The sequence below is a fragment of the Corythoichthys intestinalis genome, chromosome 4 (genome assembly GCF_030265065.1).
Source record: "Corythoichthys intestinalis isolate RoL2023-P3 chromosome 4, ASM3026506v1, whole genome shotgun sequence".
In the NCBI taxonomy this organism is placed as follows: domain Eukaryota; kingdom Metazoa; phylum Chordata; class Actinopteri; order Syngnathiformes; family Syngnathidae; genus Corythoichthys; species Corythoichthys intestinalis.
The window spans coordinates 31,644,584-31,656,805 of record NC_080398.1 but is presented as its reverse complement, the minus strand read 5'-3'; the positions used below and the strand labels follow the sequence as shown (position 1 = coordinate 31,656,805).

General features: G+C 37.9%; 1 protein-coding gene across 1 annotated transcript in view; it reads right to left on the bottom strand.

Annotated features, from left to right (window-relative positions):
• Window positions 1-12,222, bottom strand: part of thsd7ab (thrombospondin, type I, domain containing 7Ab) — a 303,730-nt gene that overhangs the window by 120,475 nt on the left and 171,033 nt on the right. The window contains exon 9 of the mRNA XM_057834514.1: window positions 8,408-8,523. Within this exon, the coding sequence (XP_057690497.1) occupies window positions 8,408-8,523 (116 nt within the window). The remainder of the gene's footprint in view (window positions 1-8,407; window positions 8,524-12,222) is intronic.

Here is a 12,222-nt window from a genome sequence, read left to right as displayed (position 1 = left end):
ATGTTCTGTCAAATTTTCCACCCAAACAGAAATTGCAACTTTGTGTTAAAAATAGCCATGAATACAGCAATTACAAAGTAAACACTACAAACTTTCTTTAAATAAATGACTACTTACGTTTGATCATTGATAGGCATGTAAAAATCTCTCCTCATGCACATTAGCTGCACGTTAGCTGCACAACAACTGCAGCCGCCCTCCTCCGGGGAACGAACTGTAAATTTCTCTCCGCCGGGTGGTTTGCCGATCAGCGAAGACAGTCGACAACCGAGTCATCATGTCAAAAGTTCCGGGCTAGTTATGTGTGGTTTTCCGCTTCGAAGACTTTGAAACATCACTCGGTTCGGGTTAGCATGTCAGCAAGCTGTCACGCCTCTTGGTTTGTTTACATTCTCCGAAGCCGGGGAAGGGAAATGACATAAGCCCGATTTAGGTGTCATAAAATATCGTTTGGGAGGTACGACAGTGAAGGTGAAGCCGGCAGTTTTGACCATTATGGAGTAATTTTGCCATGTCGTCCTGAATAAGTGCATTTTTATTATTTCATATTCCATTTAGCACAAGACTGTTATTTGTCATGACCATGCCATTTATTTAGAAATTGGGGAAAAATACATGGATAAAAATGATATCCTGTAAAAATATTGAAGCAGAGAGACAGAAGCAATGACATTTTGCAGCTCTCTTCGTCACGTTTTCCGCGTTGTAAATAATTCCCGCTCGACGGGCTGACTGGTCCTTCTCAAGCCATTTATTTAGCTGTTAGGGAAAAATACTTGGATAAAAAGAATATCCTGTAAATATATTGGAGTAGAGAGACTGAAACGGTGACATTTTGCGGCTCTCTTCGTCGCGTTTTCCTCGTTCTGAATAATTCCCCCTCAATGGGCTGGATAGTAAAACCGATGAGCCCATTCTCCCGCTGACGTCATCCACCTGTTGGGGACGCTAGAGCCCTATAATGGTAGGCGTGGCTAACCGGCAGATTAAAAGACTAATTTCTTGTCATCTGCGCTTTGCTACATTGTTGTATATAGCCGAATCGTCTCAAAATATGATTCTGATTCACATAATAATGCCATTTAAGACTTTTTCTCATGTCGTATGCTCTAATGCACAATTCTGATTTTTTTTGTCAGATCTGATTTTTTGGAATGCCCGTTCAGACTGCCTTTGTTCATTTAGCCGGTTCAAGTATTACGCATGCACACTAACCCTCATTTTATTTATTTATTTTTTTATGACTGTGGTCAAGCCAGCCTACTGCCTGAAAGCTGAGTTCAAGCTAGGTGCTAACGCTTATGATCCATCACTACCGTAGCTCCCTGTTTGCTTTGTTGACGTAATTGCTGCATAAATTCCAATTGTGGAGACTTGAGAGTTCAGACCGCAGCCACATTCTGGAAAAATGTGGCCCAGATGGGATTTTAACCACAAACAAAAATGACCTTCCCTGGCACGGCCAGACTGTTCTCCCATTATTTTTCAAACACTGAGAATAGTCTGGGACCCACCTCCTTAACAGCCTCTCGAGCCAGTACGAAATCATCCGTCCAATCAGATTTTTTTATTTGCGTGACGTGTTCTTCACAGATGGCGAACGGGAGAGCCGAGAATATGTTCCAATCCACAGTAAAATCACTTGAAACTAGAAACTGCAATTTCTAGAGAAATTACTCTGGGTCTTTGCCGTGTGGAGATACAGATCTTAGCCCCGCCCAGGTTGGTTTGGGGACATTTCGGGGACAATATCAGGTCACTTCCTGTTGATCTGGGAACATTTGTGGGGCGTGACCTGGTTTATATGAGGTAATTTGGGGATATTTGGGAGGTGTGCTCTTGTCATATAAGGTCATTTGGGGACATTCGGGGGGCGTGGCCTGGGGTCATATCAGGTCATTTGGGGGGGGGGGGGGGTCCCTATTGATATCTGGCCATTTCCTGTTAATTTGGGGACATTGTTTTTTTTTGCCATTGAAAATGAATGGGAAAAAACTTGGACGTCCATGGCCGTCAATGGCATCGACTTACATAGGCGTCAATGAAATCCAAGAACATTGGCATCAATACAGTGGATAAACATGCCCGTCAATGGCATTAAACAAAGTAAATGTCATGGGAAATTTGGACGTCCATGGCTGTGAATGGCATTGACATCCATATGCGTCAATGGAATCCAAGTACATTGGCATCAATAGAAATGACATAAATGGCCGTCAATGGCATCTGTCTAAATTGGCCTCAATGCAAAGTTAATGCCATTGGAAATGAATGAGAAATTTGGACGTCCATGGCTGTCAATGGCATCGAGTTACATACGTGTCAATGGAAATCGAAGTACATTTGCATCAATAAATTCGACATGCATGGCCGTCAATGGCATCAATGCAATGTAAATTCCTTTGGAAATTCCTTTGAAAGTGAATGGGGAAATCGCATCCCATTTAAAATGAATGGGAAAGTTTTGGGCAAATTTGCGGGGAATCGTACATTTTTTCCAAATTTTATATAAAACTTTTATGCCACTCACCGTCCCGGAATTTTTGAGGTCCAAATTATGTGATTTGGTCAAAAATTGTAGGTCTAGATACATTTTGAAAATTTGTTGTTTTTTTTAAATTGGCGTTCACGGACGAACGGAAAATTTTTCGGGGTCGTTCAAAAAACTCCCTGCGTTGCATGAAAATTCCGGTCGTTTCGATATTTGAACGGTGCCGATCGGTCAAACGGTTCGGACTGTGTGGCGCGCCGAAGAAATCCCCCCCCCAAAAAAAACAGAATAACACTATCTGGGTCTTTTTTCAAAGACACAGTTAATTACGCAAAAAACATCGACACAAGTCATCGACAAAAGTATGTCTCGCGTTAGCCATGTTAAATAAACTTCTCCGTTTTCCGCCGTTGTCACTTTACCGACGTAACGTCTGCCCGTCGCTGATTGGTCCACTCCACTGTCTGTTTGCTGTGGCTTGCTCCGCCTTGGAAATTTGATCCGCTCATTGGTCGCCAGACTGAGTCTGGTGTACCAGGCTAAAAATTACCTAGATCGGATTTGAAAAGGTCCTCTTCTATGCGACTTGTCCCGTTCAAACCGTCAAGTAAATGCCTAGCTCGAGTCAAAAAAAGATGAAAAAAATCGAATTTGTGCATTAAGACCTGTGGTATGAACCTAGCCTTAGAATGCTTTTTGAGACTAATTCAGAATTTTGAAATTTCTATCTCAAAAATTGGATGGATGCAAGTCAACAACATGCATCTACAGGTTCGATAAGGAAAAAAACATGATTTAGCAAGGGCTATAGATACTAAAACGCATATAACTCATTGGCTGCCATTGACGGTGATGGACACACAATCCATTTTGACTGGGAGGGTTTGGCAGCGATCTGCCAGCCCGCTAATCAAATTGGATGTTATATGATATAAATGAACGAACCAATGGATTGGACGTCTCGCGCTCCAATGGCAGCCAATGAGGTTAAAAAAAAAGTGTTCTTCCTAGGGCCAAGATGCATTCTCCCACCAAGTAGTTTATCACTAGTAGATGCTCAATTCATTTAAGTTGGAACCTGGCTTGCTAGCCTTCCACTACAAATGGATTGGACACCTATTAACATAAATGAGGGCCAAATAATCAAAGCAGTGCCTGTTCAAGCCATGATAGCAATTATGTTACAGTCAAGTAAGTATGCAGCAATTTAGTATAAAATAATTTCCCCCCCCCCCCCCCAATACCATTGTTCAAAAAACAAGGCATTTTTATACAGTAAGGTAGCGGAATCGGGAGCCCAAAAATTATATGGTTGCAACACAAATACGATACGTGTGGACACATAAGGTTAAGATGAATAACGATGTTCAAACAATAATTTCATCAAGATAAAGTGGCGTCTAATTAAAAACATATTGACGCGGCGAGGTACTCAATAATGAGCACCTCATTTTGAGCCTGTTTCGCAAAAAAACAACAAGTTGATCCAGAGGTCAACAATCCATCAAGCTAATTACGCGCCAGTGTGAAGCTGGTGGTCTTCATTAGAAGTGGGTAGCAACATTTACCTACTTACATGTACTTTAGCAAGCAACCTTTTTGTGAAAAATGTATTTATTAGTTTTTTATGTTTGCGCTAGTTGTAGGGACACCCCTCAGTTATTATGAGAATTAACGTGCTACATCAGCTGCGGCCAGCTGAGTTGGGTACGGACAAGCTGCGAGTGATGTCATCACTCGAAATTATTATCTCAATGTCTATAAAACGATAGCAGCACGAACAACGACATTTTTTTACAGCACAAACACAGCATAAACGACTGGCAGCATTTCGGTTCCCTTTTGCAATAAATGAGGAGTTGCGTGACGTCATCCCTTTGAAATTATATCTTAAAAAACATAGTAGCACAAATGAATTTTTTTTACAGCACTAACCAACACAAACGAAGCGTAAACGATTGACACAATTTTTAACTATTTCTAATCATAATGGGGAACTTGTTGACCTCAGATTGTCCTATAGAAGAATTGTAAATATCTAAAAAATGATAGAAGTATAGACAAAACTTAACAGCACAAACATAGCACAATCGATTGACATGTTTTTATATATGGCGGAGAACACAGACAAGATTGAAAAAGCAGTTTCTGCTCTTGCACTCTTCTTTAAAATAAACTGCTGTATTTTAAGCCAAAAGAACTGTTGTGTTTGATAGAACAAAATGTCTATATGCTGCCATAGCAGATTTATGGCGCATTAAGCCCCCGAACTATTTTTAATTTGCCCGTTTTACCCTGGAAACCCACGTTTACAGACGTCGCGCAACCGTTTTTGTTCCAACCATGAAAACAAGGTAAGTAATTATATTATTCAAAATGTGTCATTTTTAGCTTAGCATCATTAATTGATGTCAAATACGACTTCAAAAAATTATTCACTTGCATATTTTAAACTTTTACACAAATTACGTCACAATGAAAAAAAAAATGAAATGGAAAAAAAGTCACAGATATCTACCTCATAACTATCGCTAAATTGTATTTTTTTTTTTGTTATTGTCGCATTTTCCCCGATATGTTAGATGATAAATAATCGATCCAAACAAAGAAAAATTGAAGGAAAAAAAAAAAAAAACGTTTAAAAGGGTAAATATATGAAAATGAAAATCTCGACCACTCCTTGTTGTCTGCGATTTCAGCATCGCGACCCTTGTTATATTACCATGTTTCACCCATAAAATCTCCAAAATATCCAGCTGTGGCCATTCACAGCTGTGTCTTGACACTCACTGATACATGTGACACAGGTTTTGGATCGAAACAAGGTTTTAAAGCTTTAATTGTAATCCCGTGATACCGTGAAACCGTGACATTCTTGCGTGACATATCATACCATCAAAGTCTCATACTGGGACAATTTATATGTACTTTAAGAATTTAAGTGTTCCAAAATTGTGAATTAAAAATCATCAATAAAAATTGAATTGCTAGATTAGTGAAAAAAAAAAATTGGAAAAAAAAATTAGAATCGTCGACTAATCGTTAAAAAAAGTCTGCTGACTAATCGGGAGCAAAATAGTCGTTTGGGACAGCCCTACATAAAACCATACCTGTGAAGTTGTACGGTTTGGGCGTAATTTGTACTAGTGAGCACTGATTTTTAAATGTGTACGCTCTAAGTTCAAACGTTTTTCGTGCATTACGTTTTTTTTTCTCTGGATTTTGTCACCGTTTCGGCAACGAGACAATGTGCGTTACTATGCGTTACTACTTTGGTTGAATGACGCGGGAAAAGTCAGAGACACTGAGAAAGAAGAGCGGGAGAGGGAGTTGTGACGCCGTTGCAAACGCAATGCTAGGCGAGTTGGCTCCTGACTGTAGCAGACAGCAGTGGCGGACTTGGCAATTTTGGGGCCTAAGGCGAACATATCCAGGGGCCCTCTTCATGGGTCAGGGTTTAAAAAGGTGAGAAGGGTGTGGAGGGAATATGTTCTGGTACACTAGGGCTTGTCCTAAACGACAAATTTTCTCCTGATTAGTCAGCCGACTAGTTTTACGATTAATCGACTAATCCAATAATTTTCTTTTTTTTACTAATTTAGCAATGAAATTTTTGTTGATGCTTATTAATTCACAAAACTATTTTGGAACACTTAAAGTCTTTATTAAAGTACAAATAATCATGAAAATAATAATTAATCACAAATAAACAATGAGGTTAAATGCTGATAGCATTTACTAATACAAAAGAATGGAAAGTAAACAGATTCAGAACACTGACTTTGCCTTTCCAACATTATTCAATTCTTAAAAAAAAATTCTAGCAATATTATTGTATTATACTACTATATATAAAAGTAGTATAATAATTATAATAATCATTCATTGCCAATCATATTTGTCATGAAGAGTGTCATTTGAAAGCTATTCTTAGTGTAGAATCTGTATTATGTAGTATTTACTCAACATATTATAATATTAATTCTGAAGTATGTGGCATTAACTCCAGAAATCCTTATTTATATGACGAACATGACGTGCTTTTGCTGTTAACCAGCTGTTGAGTGTTATTGTATGACTGATTGGAACTGTACTACATTGTTTCGCCACTGGGTGTGCTGTCGTGTATTTTATGTTCGGTGCGAAGAAGAAGAAGAAAGTTAAAAGAGGCATTAGAGCTCTGTTCTCAACTTCTCCATCACTGCATTTTAACTCTCATGGAGAGCACATTTCCTCATGTGTTCGAAATAAACGATAGCCGACGTGCAAAGTAGAAAGTGAGCTGTAAAAATAGCGAGCTTAATGGCGTGAAAACTGCGGGAGAACTAAGTGAAGCTAATGAACAGCTAAGCGGAGCTAAGCGATGCTAAACGGCGTTAAATAAAGCTCAGCGACTGATACTCAGTCCGTTGTCGTGGAACAGTCCATTGTAGTGCGCGTGTCGGGGGGGGGTAGAATTTAAATGCAGCATTCAAATGGCTTTCTTTTTTGTTTTGTTATTTGTTTGTTTGGTATGCTGACATAATTATACATGACGAATAGTTGTTGGTGCTGCTGGCTCCGGTGGCCCAAGCCGTTGCTCGTTGGGGCAAGGGCAGCTGGTTGGGGGCCCCCTACTGGTTGGGGGCCTAAGGCGATCGTCTACTTCGCCTGAATAGTAGATCCACCTATGGCCGACAGACTACAAACTACGCCCACATGATGCTACGCTAGATATCCCATGTATATGAACTAGATGCGAAATGATACACTTGCCGGCGTTGGTAAACAGCCACCATCTTAAAGCAGTAGACTTCTCAGAAAGGCTCTGTTGTAGTGAACCTTCCTAGTGAACCTAAGTAACCTTTTATCCAAAATACTCTTAGATTCAAGTCAAGATTTTGCTGATTTATCTTTCAATAATGAAACCGTTTTAAAACTTTCACATGTCAAAAGTAGACAGAAGGGAACTAATGCAAAACGGGAGCAATTTTAACAACTTTAACAGTTTATTCACAACATTAAATGACTTCCAAAGATAGCAAAGGTTACTATGTTTTTTTTTGTTTTTTTGTTTTTTTTTTAAATGAAAAAAAAAAACCATGAAAGGTAACACCAGTTACTTTGCCAAGTAACTAATTACTCTTGCATTCAGGTAACTATGTTACTAACGCAATTAACTTCTTGGGAGAAGTAATTTGTAACTGTAATTAATTACTTTTTAAAAGTAAGATTAACAACACTGGTCATAAAGATGGAGTCTGCAGAATGAAAAGTGACGAAAGCGGAGATTTTATTCTGCCAATTTGTTGCCAAACACAATTTGCCTGCTACTATTGCTGATCACTTCTCAGACTTAGCAAAAGAAATATTCCCTGACTCAAAGATTGCATTGGTAAGTTAATTTTATCAATTGACCTTTTTAATTTATAATTGGACACACTAACAAACTACCTTCAAGTCAAACTGAATTGCGAGATGAAGTGCAGCCATCAAAAGACATGATAGAAGTTGCCAAAAGTGCTACATACAATTATAACAAAAGCCACTGTTAAATTTTAGTAATCATGATGTAGCTGAAGATATTGATTGCACCAGGTTACTATATGTGACAATATTACCAATAAATTCATATTATTTTAAAAATTGAGTTTTATTTTTGTTTCATATTGCACGCTATATAAAACGTTGTAAGATTAGTCACCAATTTGTAAGGGCATACGCCACTATTTGTAAGATTGCCAATGGCCTTGGGTTGACAGGTATGTAAAACAAACACAGAGTTCAACGAACAGGTTGGGAGTCTATCAAAGTCAACCTTTTTAAAATGATGTCCTGAAATGAAGCAAAGAAAAAAACCTAATGAAATCCGCTGCCTGTTTTTTCTTTTGTGAGTCATCATCAGCGAGCAATTTCTTTTTGTTTTGGTCGGCGTACCTGCGTCACAGGCGGCAGGGCACGGCGTCCACTCGCTGAAAGGGGTCATGATGCAATCCTTCCTGCAGGGCAGCTGGCACGGACGCACTGTGCTGGGACGCGGACCGTCTGGACACCTGCGCAGGCGGACAAACGTCAAAACGACACACTCGCTAATCGAAACGACACATTTTTTAAAGTTCTTCTTTAAATCCAAAGGAAAAGGAAAGGAAAAACAAGTATTTTTTTTTAGCACACGCCTGCTGGTGAAATTGCCTTGAAGTATCGATGCCAATTAATTAGTGTCATTATGACAAAGTGGCAAGAGTTAATTAAGCTTGGTGGAAAGCGCGTGCTTGATTTTTATTTATTTGAGCGTGGCTGTGAAGAAGAGATAGCGCTCACGACGGCGTTCTTATTTTTTTGCTTGTTTGGAGTTGAATGATGTTTCTAAGTTTTTAGGTGTTGAATTAAACATGATTAATTAATTAAATGACCTTGTCAACAACTCAGTTATTTTGCTTCAATCACTAAAAACAAAACATGTCGCTGTTTTAAAAAAAATTTTTTTTTGTAACTCATTTAACTCATTAGCTGCCATTGACGACGGTAGACGTCCAATCTATTTTGACCAGTTGCTTGAATGCTTCAATGTGTAAGACCGTCATGGCTGTCAGTAAATAAGTTAATATTTTTTTGCATTTTGATTATATTGGTTAACATAAAAAAATATATATATATATAGTTACATTTTTCTTTTTCATCTAGTTTTTGTAATTGAATACTTTCAAACTAATATTTGTGAACTTCGCAGTACTGTATCTAGTATACTACAGCGTTGTTTCGAACATTTTTAAATAAGTATTATAAATTGAATTTATAGTTTTTTTTGCATTTCGCTAATTTTTGTGTATTATTTTATGACGTTTTCTAATCATTTTTTGTAGACTTAAAATATTCTGTGTATTTAATGGTTTGGTATATTTTTTTGTATTAAAAATATGTAATGTTGCATTTCAAACATACATTTTTAAATATGCATTATACAGTGTATATATAAATATATATATAGGGCGGAAAACACAGACAAGACTGAAAAGGCAGTTACTGCTCTTGCAACCCTCTTTAAAATAAACAGCTGTATTTTAAGCCAAAATAACTGTTGTGCTTGATAGAACAACATGTCTATATGCTGCCATAGCAGATTCATGGCGCATTAGGCCCCCGAACGATTTTTAATTTATCCATTTTACCCTGAAGACCCCCATTTACAGACGTCGCGCAACCGCTTTTGTTTCAACCTAGCCATAAAACGAAGGTAATTAATTATATTTATTACTCAAAATGTCTGTTGCTTTTAGCTTAGAATCATTCATTAATGTCTCATATTTCGTTTAAAAAAAAAAAAAAAATTTTAATTATTCATTCACATATTTTAAACTTTTAAACAACTTCTGTCACAATGAAAAAAAATGGCGTCTGTAAAAAAGCCACGGATATCTACCTCATAACTATCGCTTAATTGTATTTTTTTTTTGTTAGTCGCATTTTCTTCAATATGTTAGATGATAAATAATCGATCCAAAGAAAAATTGAAAAAAAAAGTTTAAAAGGGTAAATATATGAAAAAGAAAATCTCGACCACTCCTTGATGTCTGCGATTTCTGCATTGCGACCCTTGTTATATTACCATGTTTCACCCTAAAAAAATCCAGCTGTGGCCATTCACAGCTGTGTCTTGACACTCAGTGATACATGCTACACGAAGTTTTCGGATCGAAACAAGGTAAGTACGCGATAATATCTCGTTATAGTCATGGCGTCTGTAATTCTGCTCTCACGTGCTCTCACCTCCAGATAGGGTTGTGCCGTTTAAAAAAACATTTCTGTTGAAAATTTTTGTTCCCCCAGAAAATGGAGATTTTTAAGCTTTCCAATTATGTATCACACATGCATATCGGACAATTTTGAAAGTTGGCTAAATTGGGGTTCTCAGAGTGGAACTTCAAGTCACCTGAGTGTTTTACGCCATATACTGTATAATTTAGGGCTATCAAACGATTAAAATTTTTAATCGAGTTAATTACAGCTTAAAAATTACTTAATCGCAATTAATCGCAATTCAAACCATCTATAAAATATGCCATATTTTTCTGTAAATTATTGTTGGAATGGAAAGATAAGACACAAGATGGATATATACATTCAACATACGGTACATAAGGACTATATTTGTTTATTATAACAATAAATCAACAAGATGGCATAAACATTATTAACATTCTGTTAAAGCGATCCATGGATCGAAAGACTTGTAGTTCTTAAAAGAAAAATGTTAGTAAAAGTCATAGACATTTTATATTAAAACCCCTCTTACTGTTTTCGTTTTAATCAAATTTGTAAAATTTTCAATCAAAAAATAAACTAGTAGCCCGCCATTGTTGATGTCAATAATTACTTACACAATGCTCATGGGTGCTGAAGCCTATAAAATCAGTCGCACCCAAGCGCCAGCAGAGGGCGGCAAAACTCCATAAAACACAACAAGTGAGCGTTTCACTGTACTGTCATTTAAATCTGTCTGAGCGGGGCATCTGCGTTAATTGCGTCAAATATTTTAACGTGATTAATGTAAAAACTTAATTAACGCCTGTTAACACCATAATTTTGACAGCCCTAGTATATATACATATATATATATATATATATATATATATATATATATATATACAGTGCCTTGCAAAAGTATTCGGCCCCCTTGAACCTTGCAACCTTTCGCCACATTTCAGGCTTCAAACATAAAGATATAAAATTCAAATTTTTTTGTCAAGAATCAACAACAAGTGGGACACAATCGTGAAGTGGAACAAAATTTATTGGATAATTTAAACTTTTTTAACAAATAAAAAACTGAAAAGTGGGGCGTGCAATATTATTCGGCCCCCTTGCGTTAATACTTTGTAGCGCCTCCTTTTGCTCCAATTACAGCTGAAAGTCGCTTGGGGTATGTTTCTATCAGTTTTGCACATCGAGAGACTGACATTCTTGCCCATTCTTCCTTGCAAAACAGCTCGAGCTCAGTGAGGTTGGATGGAGAGTGTTTGTGAACAGCAGTCTTCAGCTCTTTCCACAGATTCTCGATTGGATTCAGGTCTGGACTTTGACTTGGCCATTCTAACACCTGGATACGTTTATTTTTGAACCATTCCATTGTAGATTTGGCTTTATGTTTTGGATCATTGTCCTGTTGGAAGATAAATCTCCGTCCCAGTCTCAGGTCTTGTGCAGATACCAACAGGTTTTCTTTCAGAATGTTCCTGTATTTGGCTGCATCCATCTTCCCGTCAATTTTAACCATCTTCCCTGTCCCTGCTGAAGAAAAGCAGGCCCAAACCATGATGCTGCCACCACCATGTTTGACAGTGGGGATGGTGTGTTCAGGGTGATGAGCTGTGTTGCTTTTACGCCAAACATATCGTTTTGCATTGTGGCCAAAAAGTTCAATTTTGGTTTCATCTGACCAGAGCACCTTCTTCCACATGTTTGGTGTGTCTCCCAGGTGGCTTGTGGCAAACTTGAAACGAGACTTTTTATGGATATCTTTGAGAAATGGCTTTCTTCTTGCCACTCTTCCATAAAGGCCAGATTTGTGCAGTGTACGACTGATTGTTGTCCTATGGACAGACTCTCCCACCTTAGCTGTAGATCTCTGCAGTTCATCCAGAGTGATCATGGGCCTCTTGGCTGCATCTCTGATCAGTTTTCTCCTTGTTTGAGAAGAAAGTTTGGAAGGACGGCCGGTTCTTGGTAGATTTGCAGTGGTCTGATGCTCCTTC